The sequence below is a fragment of the Prionailurus viverrinus genome, chromosome D4 (assembly GCF_022837055.1).
Source record: "Prionailurus viverrinus isolate Anna chromosome D4, UM_Priviv_1.0, whole genome shotgun sequence".
NCBI classification, from domain to species: domain Eukaryota; kingdom Metazoa; phylum Chordata; class Mammalia; order Carnivora; family Felidae; genus Prionailurus; species Prionailurus viverrinus.
This window is the reverse complement of record NC_062573.1, coordinates 93103302-93119010: the sequence shown is the minus strand read 5'-3', so window position 1 is coordinate 93119010 and position 15709 is coordinate 93103302. Positions and strand designations below refer to the sequence as shown.

Sequence of the window (15709 nt, the reverse complement as noted above, 5' to 3'; positions counted from 1 at the left end):
CTTACATCCCACAAGCTCAGCCGAAACCCAAAACCCCGGCTGGGGGTGTGGCATGCGGGAGAGCTCTGGGACTCAGGAAGCCTCCCAGCCAGCTGGCAGGTGGGACTTCTCCGGGTCCCTGTCCGGCAGGAGGGCTGGTCACACCTGTGCTGGGCACCTACCACCACCCTCGCCTGTAGCACCCCTGTGGCTTTCCTACCTGGAAAGCACGGGAGGCTCTGAGATGGCAGGGACGGAGGTCACACCCAGCCTGCCCCTGCGGCCCTCCGCCGAGGACCCTGGGACAGCCCCGGACCCTGTCAGGGCCAGCTGTGGGCTGCCTCTGGCTAAGCCGAGGCACGGGCATTCGCTCAGCAGTGGTCCCAAAGGTCACTGCCATCCCGCACCAGTCACCAGCCCCGTTCTATCTGGCCTCCTCTCCTCACTCACACCCACCGAGCACGGCCGGCCCCGCGGGCCACCAGGCCCCACACACCCCCCACTCTTGCACACCTGGCTGTCACCCTGGGCCCAGCACCGCCTCCAAGGTGCCCTGGGGCACAGCGAATACCGGAGACAGAATCCAGCCAGTTGCACAAGGCCCGGGGTGGGGGTGGGGTGAGGGTGGGGCCTGCACTCCTCTGGGGACACCCAGGTGTCCTGGGACCGTTGGCATGGGTCCAGGGCCCTGTGGAGGGGTTTCTTCCCCTGCAGGGATACTGGGAAGTTCTTGGGCTGCACTTGACCTTCTGTCCCAGCATGACCTTGCCCAAATGCTGAAGCAGGGCTGGTCTCTGGGACAGCTTTCTGGACGAGACCTTGCAGCATGAGCCAAGGGCTCCAGGACAGAGTAAACCTCAACCAATGCGTTCTGTCGGGACAAGGGGGAGGGTGGCACACGGGCCCAGTCAGTCACACGAACACAAAGGGGACACCCCAAGGACGGCACCTTCACCGGCCAGCAACTCTGTGGGATGCTCCGCCCGGCTCAAGCTCCTGAAGGAAAGGACCTCAGAGAGGGGGGTGGGCAGCCCAAGGTCACGGAGCCCACACGGTAGGTAGAAGGTGCTGGTGGGGGGGCCACTACCCCAGCCCTGTGGGGGCCCTGCACTACGATGGGGGAAAGCCCAGTACACGGCTACCAGTGTAGACGGCATCTCCCTGCAGGCTGGAAGCCAGGTCTTCCAGAACCTGGAGCCGCCCACCTGCTCGGGCCTCCACTTCCGGCTCTGCGCCCACCCCCATCGCTGGCCCAGGCCCGAGTGAGCACGGCGCAGGGGCCAGCCGAGCCCGGACCCGGGGCCCCGGACCACCGGGCAGGGCGCCGCCACACTCTGAGCCCCAGCCACACACGGATGCTGGGGCTCACGGCCACGCCTGGCTCCCCGATCTGGCGCTCGAGCAGCTAGGGCCGAGGCCGCCCTCATTCTGACCGCTGGAGGGAGGAGAGAGGGGGGAAGCCCCGCCCCGTGGGCTGCCCCGGGGGAGCCAGGACCAGCCAGGCAGACAGGTGGAGGAGTCCTCAGGTTGACCCGGAAGGCCCACGCTGCAGTGACCTCACCCAGGCCCTCTCGGGAGGGAGGGGAGACCGGGGCCCCGAGGGGCAGGAACCTCCCCACCCCCCAGCCTGAACTCAGCATCTCTCTTACTAAAAAGCTGCTGGGAAAAATACACACACTCAAAACTCTGGCTTCTTCCCCAAACGTCTCATTTCCAGTAACTGTATAGTTTCCGCTCATCAACAAACCAACGCGGAGGAAATGGTGGGAGGCAGGTCCCCAGCCCGGCGACAAGGCCCTGCTGTGAAGGCATGGCTGACCCTTCCAGAGGCCTCCAGCTACCGCTCTCCCCGCCCACCCTATCCTCTGGTGACCCCCGGCCTGGCCGGGCTGGTGGGAGGCCTGCTGTGGCCTGGGTCTGCCTGCCCAGCTAGGCGTAAGTGGGGGCAAACTCCTCCCTATGGGCCTGGAGGAGGCTCGTAACCCAGGCCCATCAGCACAGGGTCAACAGTGGTGGCCCCCTGGGCAGATGCCTGTGGCTCAAACTGTGACCCAGGCCGGGCCGCCACCGTGGGGTGAAGACGGCAGGAGGCTGGCCCGGAAGGGTCCCCAGGGACAGCAACAGCTTCTTCCCAGCCCAACCCAGTGACCCGTGTGGGTCCCAGAACTCTCAGGGTGGGTGGGCAGGCGTCTCGGATGTCCTGTGGCCACCTCTCAGACCCCACCCCTCACAGTGGGATGGACATGACCATCCGGCCTCGGCTCCCCCGTGGGGGGAGCGGTTTGCTCAGCAAATCACCAGGTCAACAGAGTGACGAGGGGACAGAGCGATGAGGGGACAGTGACGAAGGGACAGTGCCTAGGGGACCGCTTTCCCAGCTCAACCGAACCAACTGGAACGCTAAGAGCACGCGACTGCCAGCCAGCCCACTGAGGGGTCAGCTGGGACAGCTGGGGACAAATCCTCTCACCCGCTCAGAGCGTGGCCAGGATGAGTCCCAGCCCCAGACCGCACAGCACAGGTGGTAACGGGGCCACGTCTCTGGTGAAAATCTCAGAGACCACCGCCTAGCATTCGGCCTGACTTCCCGCTGATCAGACCGGCTCCCGCCCGCCACCCACCCATCTCTGAGCAGCCTGTGGAGTGGGGCCAGATGAGCTGCAAGTGTCCTGTGGCTGAGGGACCCCTCCTTGGCGGGGTGAGCCGTCTGGGTCAAGCGACCACAAAAGCAGCATCTGGGCCTGGCCTGATCCCGAGACACCCCGGCGCTGCACTGGGCGGCCAGACCGAGACCCGGCTGGGGCTGGCAGCTGTACCTGAGGGACGCTCGGGTTTGGGAACCGCAGGGTGGCCGTCGGAGGCCAGGCTCCCCAGTGCACGCCTCCCCCCTGACCAAGGCCTACTGGAAAGCAGGACTCCTTCCGGGAAGCTGGGAGCCCCAGACAGCCCTCTTGCTGGGGCGAGGGAAGCCCCAGGGCTGACCTCCAGAGAAAGCCCCCAGCCCAACAAAGGGCAGCAGAAGGGGCAGGCCGCCTGGTGGGAGAGGCCGGGCCTCTCAGAGGTGTCCACAACCTGCTCCAAGCAGCAGCTTTGCATCAGGGAGAGGACAATGCTTAACCTAATTCACTCTAAGGTGTTAATGACAGACATCCTGATCCCTGCTGATCCCTGCCCCTGAGCTTAGGGGAAAGTGGGGAAAGTTGTTTGGGGGCCACCTAAGGTGGGTGCGGGGTCAGAAGGGACCGCCTGATGGTGAAATATGGGGTGTTTCTGTCTGAGAGTTCCCCGGGGTCTCGGAGATGCACAGTGCCCCCCCCACCCCACACACACACCAAGGGACAGAAGTCTGGGCTGACACTGAGAATCCAGGGAAAGACGCGCTCTCACCCCACGGGAAGACCCCCAAGCAGGCAGATGGTGGGGCCGGGGGCCCGCCCGCTCCCACCATACATCCTCTGCTGGGGCTGTGCCGCCTGGGACCTGGCCCGGCCCCTGTGCCTGCCAACCCCCCCCCCAGAGGACTCACCCCGAGGCTGCAGCAGGCCTGGTGCACCCAGCTGGGCTGTCCCCACAGCACCCGGCCCCGCACACGGTAGGTGACGATGGCACAGCTACTCTTCTCTCGCTGGCTGCTGTCTGTCCCACAGTCTGGTTCTCAAACGTCCCTTCTCCTCTCCTGCACTTAGGGCCTGCGTCTACCTTGCCTGCCCCTGGCACGCAGTAAGTGCTCAGTCAAAACCCTCCTCCCACCGCACCCCTGCAGGGCTTCAGCTCTGCGGCCCCCGCGGGCTCCTCAGGCCGCCACCGTGTGGGGGCTGGCAAGAGCACAGGCTGCGAGGGAACCTGGAGCCTGAGCAGGCCGGGGCCGCAGGCGTGCCAGGCTTTCCCGGGCGACTCCCCCGGGCACATGCCAAGCCCTGCTTGGCGCGGGGGGAGCTCTACTCGTGTGAAACGTCCAGGACAGGCCAATCCAGAAACGGAGAGCAGACCGGGGCTTGCCAGGGCCGGTGGGTGGGGGGGGGGGAGCTGGGAAAACGGGATGACTACTTCGTGGGCCGGGCCCGGAGGGGGAGCACGCAGGCGCTGTAGGGATGCGGCGGGAGGAGCGTTTTTACTCGCGCCAGGGGCAGCAAGGTGGACGCAGGCCCCAAGTGCAGGAGAGGACAGGTGCAGGCCCCAGACAGGCCATGAGAGCAGGACCGGGGCGGGGTGGGGGGGGGGGGGCGGCAAAGCTTTGGAAGCAGATAACAGTGGTAGTTGAACCTCGTGAACGTATCAAATGCTCCCAAATCGTACACTTCAAGTGGCTAAAATAACAGAATTTATGGTGCATGTGATCGACCAGCGAAACCCCCATACGGGTATCCACTGCCCCCCAAATCTATTTGTCAACCCGCGTCCCAGGAGCAGGGTGGGGCGGGGCGAGGTCTCCAGGAGAAGCCCGCCCAGGCTGCTTCAGAGAAGGGCCTTCCTCCAGAGCACCTGTCAACCGCGGCCCCCTCTGCAGGGACCCGCCCCCTCCTGGCGGGTGGGCCAGGTGGTGAGAACACGGGAGCCTGGCCCTGGCCCTGGCCCCAGACCTGCGGAACCTGCCAGGCAGGAGGCCTGACTCCCGGGCACCCCCACCCCCACCACCTGTGGCCACCACCCAGGCGTTTACAGGCCTGTGCGGGGGTCCTGCTGGGCCGCACCTGCAGGAGCACTCCAGGAGCCCCCAAACCCAGCTCCCTCACGTACAGAGGGGGAAACCGAGGCCCGGGTCCGCGTACCCAACCAGAGACTGTCAGGCCCCGGCGGAACTGGGAAACTTCAGGATCATCAAACACATCCTGACCCACGGTCACGATGCCCCGAAGTCAGCTGCTCGTAAAAGCCTCTGGGACTCTGGACGAGCCTGCACACGAAGGTGAGAGCTGACGTAAGCCGGCTTCAGATCCCGCCCCCCCCCCCCTCCTGCCCCGCCTCTTCCCCTCAGCCTCAGTTTTTCCCACCTGTAAACTGGCGATGAAAAGAAAAAGCAGGCCGAGCAGAGCAGAGCTGGCCACCACCTGGAGGGGGTGTGAGCCAGTGGAGTAAACCGTCTGCCAGGGGTTTTATGAGGCCGGATAAAAGCAGCCGTCTGTGCGCGGAGTTGTTAGTGTTACGTTATTGAGGAAAGCAATCTAGCTGCTCAATCAACTCGACAAAGCCACATCCTTTCTCTATTTATAGACAAGACACGGAACAGGAAAGGTGCCCTCCCCACCCCGGGAGGGTGCAACCCCTCAGCCAGGCACTGCCCAGGGGGCCCCCGCCGCCCATCCCCATCGAAGGCACAGAGTCGGTTGGGGTCCGGCCTGCGGGGGCCTCACGCTGCACTCTGGCACTTAGCGGGGTGGAGCAGAGGTGTCCCACGGGCCCTCTCCCGCTGCCATCGTCTGGGGAGTCCCAGCACCCGGACTGTGCCCCCCGACGTCCTGATGAAGGGCTTCTCCTCTGCCAGCCCAGGGTTCGGCCCGCCCCACCCTCTTCCTGCTAAGGGCATAGTTTCCTTTCTCTTTAAAAAAAATACGTATTTCTTTTCAGTGGAAAAAACGTTAGCTGCCGTTCAGAGGCAGGGCCCCGTCCAAAGAGGCACCTTCCTGTAAAGAAGGCACGTTCCCTGCCGCGTCTCCCAGCAGGGGAGAACGTTCTGGTTCACAGTGGGTGTCTGACGTGTGTTTTGGTACCTGGCCCCAAAGCTGAAGCCGCATAAACAGAGGAAGCCCTGGAGCAGACCTGAGAATTCACCTGTTCCTCCCCCAGCCTCGCCCAAGACTCCCAGGTGACTCAATGGAAACATCCAAACTGGGTGGCAGGAGACGCGAAACGTTAGGTCCCCCGGAAGCGGAGGGCCAAGGCACTTCCCGCCGGAGCCTCTGAACCTCCTCTTCTAAAGGGAAGTTGTCGTCCGGCCCCGCTTCCTCGGAGACTGGCCACGGAGGCCTCGGGCAGTGCAGGCAAGACAGGGCAGTGGTTAGAACACCCGCTTCGGAGCGAAAGAAGAGAGGCCGGGCCAGGCGCCACTCCGCACTCTTCGATCCGGGCAGCCGCCGAGGTCTTTGCGCTCGCTTACCCCCCACCGCCACCCCCACCCCAGGCCTGACCCCACATGGTGCCGCGGGCTTGCTGGGAGCCACGCTGAGCTCCCCTCCGCCTGACAGGTCACATGCACTGTTGTCGCCTCTCCTGTCCCCACACTAGAAAGTCACCTCCGTGGGGGCAGGGGCTGTGTCTGACCTGAGCCTGCCATGCCGAGGCCCTGGAGCAGAAAACCAGCACACGGCAGGTGCTCAAAGGTGCCTTTGGGGAAAAAGCAGACAGGACTGCTGATCAGAGTCCCCGCAGGTGATAAAATCCTCAGGAGCCCCTCCCCACGCAGCACCCGGCCTGGGCCCACCAGGCAGCACCTTTTGGCTTCTCCGAATTCGCTCATTAGCCAACTAAACATCGAGAAGGAGGATCCCGAAACCAGCCCTGTCAGCTCAAAAGGAGAAGGCAGGGAAGAAACGGACGCTCAGCCGGTGTCTAAAGCCTGCCGTTCTGACGCAATCCTCGGGCCGCGGAGAGATCGATCGTGTCAGCCCCACACTACCGACGGGGAACCTGAGTTCCGGTGACCCGACGACCTGGGGTCACAGAGCTAGCAGGTGGCGCAGCCAGGCCTCAAATACCGGATGGTCCAAAGCTAAAGCCCGCCACCGGCCAGCCAGCTGGACTTGCCCTCTGAGCACGATGGCTCACTCCGCTTCTGCGATCACCTGGAAGGCGCCCAGTGGAACAGACTTTCCCGCGGGCAGGGAGGCTGTCCCAGCAACCCTGGGGCCTCCGCTCCCAGTCCAGGACCAGGCAGGCCCCAGAAGCCTTTCGATGACCCCCCCCCCCGCCCCCCCGCCCCGGGCCTGCCTGCAGGGCCACCCCGCACGGCAGCCCTGCAGGGATGGCGCTCTGCCCACAGGGACAGGCGGCGGGTCTTTCCTCCGCAGCCACGGGCCCGCTACACCTCTGCTACTCGGTGACGCCCTGGGAGGGCTTTCACGCCGACAGAAACCTCTTTTTCCGATGCTGAGCCCTGCAGCCACCTGACTAGCGGCTTCTGGGGAAGGTTCCTTCTCTTTTGGGGTGGAAACAGATGATTCACCAGGTACTAATGCGCCGGGCACTGTGACACGACCGTTTCCCACACCCTATCCCTAGGGGAGCCAGCAGACCAGCTCGGAAAGTCAAAGAACCTTCCGAGAGGCCGGGGTGAATGCTACAGAGTCGGAGTTTCCACCCGGGTTGGCACCAGAAGCCCGTACCCCAACACCTTTGAGGAAGGAAGGTGTCTTCCCCGCTCAGCCGCAAGGGCCAGGCCACCCATATAGCAGACCCTCTGGGGCTTCACGGGAACAGAAGAGCCCAGCCAGAGGCACAGGCCCCAGGGGCAGAGGGAGCCAGGGCCCCTCACGGGAGTGGCCACAACGTCCCCAAACCGCACCATGGGTCCAGACCTGTGCCCCTCCGCAGCTGGACCCGGCTGTCGCCCCGTCCCCGCTCTGGTCCCCAGGCTCCAGCACAGTGCCACCCAGAGGTGGGGCCTCTGAGAATGGCACTTCCGTTCCGTCTTCCAAGTGGATCTGTGGGGTGTGCACAATGGGGTCTCTGTGGGCCAAGCTCGGCCGAGTGCCAGGCCAGACTGAGGCAGGCTTCCCGCCAAGGAGGAGGGGGCCCCAGGCCCCAGGGAGGAGACAAGGCCGGCGCCCAAGCCCTGATCAGTGGCCTGGCCCGGTCGGAGGGGTGGGGAGCACGCACACTGTCGCCCTGTCCCCTAGCAGCGTCTCACCCCAACGCAAGCAGGGGGCTGCAGTAGCCCCCTTGTGGCCCAGGCTCCAGCCCAGAGAGACTCCAGGGTCCCCTGGGCCAGTCTGTCCCTGTTCCCCGGTGGCACAAAGAGACCCCTCCTGCCTTCCCAAAGCCCTCCGCACAGGTCCGGAGACCCCCCAGGCCCCATGGGTGAGCACAGGGCCAGAGCGGGCGTGGGGCAGGCGGGAAGGGAGTCGTGCATTCTGGGAAGCCACGCATAATTAATCACACAGCATTAATCCTCCTCCCGACAATAGCCGCTGCGCTTCCCCTGAATCCCAGCTGTCGGTCTCTGAATGGAAGGAAGCAAGATTTAGGGCATCAGGCGTCGGTGAGGCTTCTGCAGGAGAAGAAAAAGGCCCCAAAAAAGCAAAAAAAAAAAAAAAAAAAAAGTAGTGTGCATTCATTAGCATCTGACAAAGACACAATCCTCTTTGTCTATGAAACTGCTCACAGACCTGCTTAATTGGTTTCAGTTCGGGGAGGGTGGGGGCAGTGAAGGGGGGGCTGCTAGCCCACGGGCCAAGGGTTGTCAAGGGAAGGGGCCCCGAGCAGTGGGAATGCGGCACGCCGAGGACCGGGACGGAGGACGGCTGGGGAACCACTTCTCCCTCTAGCCCCCCTCCATGGGGCGGGGGGGGCCCTTTCTCCAGCCACCAAGCACCTCCTCATATTTCCCACCAGGGACAAAGTCAAGCTGAAGGGCATCAACCATGAGAGAAAAACTTCCCGGGGCCAGAGCGCACAGGGAGGGCGCGGACTCTAACACGCCCCCTGCCCCATCAGGGTGGGTTGCGGGCTGTACCCCCCCTCCCCCCCCCCCCCACACACACGCACACACACACACACACACACACACACGACATGCTGGTTTCCCAGCCAAGGACCCAACGCTGGGTGGGCGATGGACTGGATGGAGGGTTCGGGAGTCGGGGCTGTAGATGCCGTGACAGAAGCCAAGCCACCCCCCAACCTGGGAGATGGGTCCCCCAACCTCACCTGAGGTCAGAGAAGGTGAGCTGGGGGAGACCGAAGGCCCAGGGGGGTGGGTTTGGCATTAAAGTAGCCACTTCTGCCTGAGGCACTGCACTCACCTGCCTGGAGGAGGCACTCCCCGTGGGCAGGGTGGCGCGGGGGCTGGGCCGCTCCAGAAGGTCCACAGCCTCCCTGGCGGGTCATTGTTTCTTAGGGATTTTAGCAAGAAGCAGGGTACCAGGAATTCCCGACTAGCACCCCAGGAGCCCAAGGTGGCCCACAAAGGCGTGCTCGAACCTCCAGCGGCCAGACCAGCTCCACACGCAGCATAATTGCTGGTGATTAAGTAATTGCCAGACTTTGTCCAATAAAAGTAACACGTGACCGCGCCCAGCCTTCTGGGCCATCTCCAGAAGACAATGGCCCAGTGTTCTGTCCCCGCGGGCCCCCGCTGCAGAAGGCAGGGGCTCTGCTCCCGACAAAAGCACCAGGTCCCCACAGGGGCGCAGGGGCGCGTACTCACACACAGGCTTCCGTGCCGTTGGGGGACACTTCACACTTGCCGCCATTCATGCAGCTGTCGCTGGGCTGGGAACATCGCAGTCCTTGGTGGGGGGGGGGGGGAGTAAGACAAGAGGTCAGCCCGGGTGGCACTGGGGCCCTGAGCCCAGGGAAGGACCCACCCCAAGGGACACAGCCACCCCTCACCCAGAAGGCTCTGCCTTGTCATGGGGTTGCTGGGGACAGGAGACCTCGCGAACCCTCCCAAATGTGAACCCCAAGGGGCTTCAACGTTCTGCCCAGAGTTCTGGCAGTCAGAAATGGGGGGAGGGACAACAGGTTGGCTGGCCGGCAGGTGGACAGGTCACGCTCGAAGTGGGTAAGGGTGGCCTGAAATGCCATCTGGACAACAGTAGAGGAAAGCTGAGGTGACCCTGGGCGGCTCTCCCAAACTCTGCACCCCCCCCCCCCCCCCGCCACCTATCTTCAATGGGGAGCCCAACGGGGCCACGGCCCCTATCCAGCCACCAAGATTGTCTGGCTGTTCAAACATGTTCTGTGAGGGGGCGGTGCTGGGGGGGCACACTCCCCACCCCCCACCCCACCCCCCAGCTCGTGGGAAAAAGCGACAGCTGCAAAGCCCAACGCCCCGCCCGCCAACAAAGCTCCAGCTACGGAATCAGAGCAGCCCATTGTCACCAGGGCCGCCTCCTGGGGCACCGGGGCTGCACCTCAGGGACCCGGCCCCGCCTCCAGGACACCCAATACCTGCTCCCTCGGGCAGGCATCCTCAGCAACATCCAGGGGAGGGGGGGGGTGAAGGAGCCCCATTTGGAAGGAATTCGGCCCCATTCCCAAGAAGGCACTAATAAGGTGGCCTCCTCCCCATTTTATCAGCGCTGTGTAAAGGAAGCCCCTCCCGGGGGCGCGGAGGGGGTGTGACTTGGAACCCCACCTTCTGGAAGTGGGGATCTAATTCTCCCCTCCGACTTTTAGGAGAAGATAGAAAGGAATCACCACTAGATTCCTCCACGCGAAGTGGAGAGAGGGGTAAGCGCTCCTTCTCCGGGTCCCTCTCCACCCTCGCAAGATTTCCAAACTTGAACTCCGAAAAGTCAAAGTCCCACCAGTCAGTCGCGGCGGTGTTCCGCACACACCCCCCCCCCACCCCCGCCCACGCCAAACTGTCTATGAGCCGGCATGGGGGCAGCGATCAGGCGTGGGAAGGAGACCCCTGGGTCCGCGCCTCCCGCCTGGCCCTTCGCGAACTCTCCTAAATGGGGAGAAGGCCGGTCCGCCCGGCGCCCCACTGCCCACCGCGCCCCGCAGAGCTCCGTAAAGGCAACGCGACGTCCGGGACCCCACACTGCGCGCCCCAACATCCGCCCCCGGCGCGGGCCAGAGGCGAGGAGAGAGAGAAATGGCCCCCAAAGCAACAGGAAACCAAAACCGACTCGATTCAAATCGAAAAGTAGTAGGCAGCTCGCCCGCCTGCCCCGGCGGCAAGCCCCACGCGTGGCTGATGAAGGACGAGCCCGGGGCTGGGCCTCCGGGGGCCCCTAGCGCCCCCACGCCCGGCTTCAAACCCGGGTCCAGGCGCGGGCGGCGCGAGTCCAGCCCGACTGGGCAGGCGGCGCGGGGGAGGGTCTGTCCTCCCCGCGCCCCGGATCGCCCGGTTCTCTCCACCCCGCCCCCCCCCACCCCCCACCGCCCCGGCCGCCCGTTCCCAGCCGCCCGGGGTGCGCGCGCAGGGCGCCGCCAAAGTTTCCGAAGGGCGCGGAAAGTTTCGGGCTCGCGGACGGGCGCCTACCTCGTGCGGCGAGCGCGGGCAGCAGCGCCAGGCAGAGCAGGGGCGCCAGGAGCGGCGGCATGCCTGCCCGCCGGCTGCCCGCTGCGCCCGGTGGCGGCCTCCTGCGCCGGGACGGCGGGGATCTGGCGCACACGCGCGCGCCGGACGGTCCCACGGGCGGCGGCGGCGGCGGCCCGCGGCGGCTCTCCGCTTCGTGGCGGGTGGGCGGGCGGCGCTGGGCCCCCACGGCCTCCGGGCCCGGCTCGGCGCCCCGACTCGTTCCTCCGCTGCGCTCGCGCCCGCGCCCGCGCCCCGCGCCCCTGCGCTCCCTCCCGCGGCCGAGGCACTAGTGAGGCGCAGGCGGCCGCGCGCTCCGCCCCCGCCCGCCGGCCCCGCCCCTCGGGCCCGCCCCGCCGATCCCTCCGCACCCCTCGCCCTCGCTGGCCGCGCCCCTGCGCGCACCGCGCCTGCCCTGCGTCTCCTCCGGCGGGGCGCGCATCCGGAGCCTGGGTCCTCCGGGGTTCGGGGACCCGGCGGGGAGAAGAGGCGTCGGGGGCCGGCCCTAGGGACTACTTCTTGTTCGAAAGTTTTCAGCGGCAAAAAGTTTGGATCAGGGCCGCGGAAGGATCCGGCTCTGACAGTCGCTTAGCCGGGCGACAATTGGCAAAGATTTGCATCTCAATAGCGGCGGAGGCGCGGGCGGAGTTGGGGGAGAGGAGCCTTAGGGGGACCTTGCGCCGTGGGGAGCTGGGCTCGGGGAGGTGGGGAGGAGCGCCCGAGGCAGTTTGGGGGACCCCGAGCGCGGGACGAGAGCTCAGGAAGAAGTCGTGCCCTTGGCGGCCGTAGGGAAGCCCCTGACCCAGGGGCTCCCGTCCCAGGAGCCCTGAGGTCGCAGTTGTAAGCCTCCAGGAGACAGGCCGGACACCCTGGCTCTGCCGGTCGGGGCACTTGACCTCGAGGGATGGTGGCGCCGCGGCTGCTGCTGCTTTTCGGAAAGGGGGGGGGGGTTCCGGGTGCCCCAACGGACCAACCCGGGGCTAATGCCTGGCCAGACGGGTTGCGCACCCGCTCCCCCAGGAGGGAGCCGCCTCTAGACGCTCCTTGATCACTGTCCAGCCCCTTCTCCTGTCGCCTCCCGCCTAAGACGGCCCGCAAAAGCGCACGGGAGTCCAGCAGACCCACTGCAAGCGTCCCGGGCGCCTCCCACGTGGTCCTTCCGCATGATTTATTTCTCCGCCGCAGTGCCAGATTTGGGCATCCTGTGCCAAGCCCGGGTAAGCGCTGGGCGTTCAGAATGCCTGCCATAGTCCCTTCTGAAACCAAAGTTCGTGGCTCGGCGCTGGGGACAGACTGCCCTCCCCCCATCCCCACCCAGGATGGTGAGCCGGGCATCCTGGCAGCCCTCTGGAGTAGGTGATGCCAGAGGGGAGCTGTAAAGGCTGAGAAGGACCCCACTGAGTGAAGGACAGTGGGCGAGGAGATCCAGCAAGGCGGCAGAAACCCTGGAGGCTGGCAGCCACCGGTGCAGGGAGGGCCTACGGGGTGGGCAGAGTGCATTCCTGACTCCTGCCCACTCTGCTTGGCGCACCTGTTGTCGGGCACTGCGGGGCAGCTGGGATGCTGTGAGCGCTGGACGGACGGCCAGTCCGGGCCGAGGCAGCTGCCGGGGGGGCCTCCCTCGCCTGCCTCCTTCCAGAAGCCGGCTGTGCTTCGCTTCCTGCTTCCCGGAACCTGGGGTAGGGGTAACTTCTCTCGGGGCCAGCGCCCGGGAGCTGAGGCGCCTGAGGCAGCAGAGATGTTTATGTAACAGCTGCCCAGCAGCTTGGAGAAGCAGATTGTCCGTACAAGGAAGAGGGTGGCCACAGAGTCCCTCCCTGTCCCCCCCTCCTCAGCTCACAGACTCAGGGCTCTGCCCCCCATATCCCTTTCTACTCTTGGGGGACGACTGGAGGCCTCAGGCCAGTGGGTGCTCCTCTGGGAGCCACCGCCTGTATGCCCCGCGCCTGGGCCTGCTTTCTGCCTGTGGCTGCAGGCTGCAAGTTCAGCCCTGGCTCGGGAGCAGCTCTAGAGGAAGGGGAGGAAGAAGGAGGGAGCACTGAAGGAGGAGAGGAGGGAGCACGAGAGGAGGGGAGTCTCACCTGGGTCTGCCCAGCTGTGCCAGCTCTACTCTGGGCCTCACGCAGGAGCCGGGTGCTCTCGTTAGCCCGTGGTAGACAGGGCAGATGGGTTTCCCAGGCTTCCAGCCCCTGTGCCACCTGCCACCCTGGGTACCCCATGGGCGACAGGGGCCAAGGAGACCCCAGGAAAGCCAGAGTGGCCGGGAAGGGCATGTGAATGGCCACGGCAGGGACCTGGCCGGAGGGCGGGGGCTGGGGTGGCGCGGAGCTGGATGGGGGGGAGGGGGGGCGCCTGGCTCAAGGTGGGGGCTGAGACGAGGCCGCTGGTGAGGAGGCCCCAGGCTGGCTGGGCGGCCGGCAACCAGTAGGGGTGGGGCTGCAGGCCCGGCTTCCAGAGCGGTTGCTGAAAGCGTCTGGCCGCCACCTCGGGGACCCGGCATCTCCCCTGGGCCAGCGGGGTCTCCCTAAAGAAGGCCGTCACACTCCGCACCTTAGGCAGACTGACCCGGGTCGGTTCCCCCTCTCTGTTGCCTCCAGAGATACCGCGGTGCCGTCGTCAGGGTGGGCGGCGGAGGCCGAGCCGCCCTTTGGCCCATTCCTGTCCCCAAAAGGAAAGCCCGTCCCAGCCCCCTCTTGGAGAAGGGGAGTCGGCAGCGGCTCGGTCTGCTTGGCGGTGGTCAGTGTGGTGAAAGCTCCCCAGGATTCCGAGGTGCGGCGACGGCCGGGGGGTTGGGAGAAGGTAAGGGTCCGCCCCTCAGTTCTGAGGAGCTAGGCCGAGACCAGCTCCGGGCAGGCCAGGTCTGGGCCTCGGTCCGCAGCAGCAGACGGGCTGCGGGGGTCACAGGGGAGGGCTGCCGGGGGCCGCGTGTGCCCACCCCCCCCCCCCAGCCTCATACGCGGTTCCCAAGGTTGGGGGCCGCAGGTCAGACTTAGGGTGCCGGCCCAGGTGTGCCCGGTGTGGATTGCAGTGGCCCCAAAGCAGAGCGGAGGGTGTTGGCGGGGGGAGCAAGGGCTCAGGAGTTGGGCTGAGGGTGCGGCCTTTGACAAGTGCGCTGGCCTGAGCTGGGAGGGGGGTATCTTCCAGAGCAACTGTGGGAAGATTCCAGAACACAGGGGAAGGGCCTCACTCACTACCTTCTGAAGTTGATTGTAAAACATATCTGACCCACTTGCAAAGAGAGCCCGGGGCCTGAGAAGTGTCCAGACTCTTACCCCACCCATTAAGAGCCACGGCCAGGCGCAGGCCCAGCGCTGGACTCTGACCGCTGGCCCACCAAGGGACCAGCACTGCCTCCTGGGCCTCAGTTTCCCCTTTACCAAGTCCTTTCTACATTTTTCTGCTCGAGACCAGCCAGGAACATTTTCCAGAGGTCTGAGTGTTTTCCGGGATGTGGATCTGGTGGCTTTGTGGCGTTGCTGCAGGTGGACAGGCCAGGGCTAGGTCCCCAGTCCCCTGAGCTGGACGCTCGGCCAGAGCAGCGTGTCTCCAGGCAGGGGCACGCATGTGGGGCTCCAATGTTTCCTGCTGCCCGTGCCCCGGGACGGGTTCAGGCAGAGCCGTTCAAGGGCTCCCCTTGTTCTGAGGAGGGAGGGCGGAGGCTAGAGCCTTGAGTTCGCGTCCCTCGCTGCCCTTGCGCCTCACAAGGGGGCCCCTGTCACCAGGCTCAGGTGTGCGCCCCGCCGTCCACACGAGGAGCGGGCTGGCCGGGGCCACCCGCAGGTGCCGGGCATCTGCCCTGAGCCAGTCTGCACGCCTTGTCTTCCGCAGGCATGACTCCTCCCTCCTTAGCTTTGCCTCCTCCAGGAAGCCATCCCAGAGCCCCCAGGATGGTCCCCGCACCGCTCACCTGTTGTTCCAGGGGGTCTGCGGTCCTGGCCCTGGCCCTGTGGTCCTGGCCCCCCACAGACTCGGGCTGACCTGTGACTAACAGAGGGCTCATTCTGCGGGGGCCTCTGCGCAGGGCCCTACCGGCAGTCTTGTCCGCCTGTCACACACAGTGGTCACTACTTGGGACCCCAAGGCCTCTTGTCAGTGCAGGGCCAGAGCCAGCTCCCTCCTCCCTACAAGGCCCGGGAAGGAGGGCCAGCATCCCAGAGGCAGGCCCAGAGCCTGGGGAGCCCGTGTTGCCCGGGCAAGTCCCCCAACAGGTAGCCTGCCTCCCGGAGCAGGTGAGCCAGTGCAGACTGACTGGCGTGGCCTCCGAGGGCCACAGAGCTTGTCATGTGAGAAGTGGGCTTCAGGGTGGCCAGAACAGTACAGACCCACACAGAGACCCTGCCTCCCTCCGGGAGCCCTTGCACTGCTCAGGGCATAAGCCCTAACTGCATGGCGTCCCAAGCCCCGCGCAGGAGGAGCCCCACTCGGACTTCTCCAGGTCCCCCGATTCCCTCCGCTGGCCACAGAGCTGGAAAGGGCCCAGCCGGGCCTGGTGTTGGGTCACCCAGTGGGTCACCTCTGGGTGCCCCAGGGCAGCTGAGGCCTCAA

General features: G+C 65.6%; 1 protein-coding gene across 2 annotated transcripts in view; it reads right to left on the bottom strand.

The window, feature by feature from the left end:
• Positions 1-11441, bottom strand: part of NOTCH1 (notch receptor 1) — a 44332-nt gene extending 32891 nt beyond the window's left edge. For both annotated transcript variants that reach the window (XM_047830032.1, XM_047830031.1), the window contains exons 1-2: positions 11129-11441; positions 9341-9422 (exon numbers count right to left, since the gene is read on the bottom strand). In XM_047830032.1, coding sequence (XP_047685988.1) covers positions 9341-9422; positions 11129-11189 — 143 coding nt within the window. In that variant the 5' untranslated portion in view covers positions 11190-11441. The remainder of the gene's footprint in view (positions 1-9340; positions 9423-11128) is intronic.
• Between the last annotated feature and the right edge of the window lie 4268 nt (positions 11442-15709).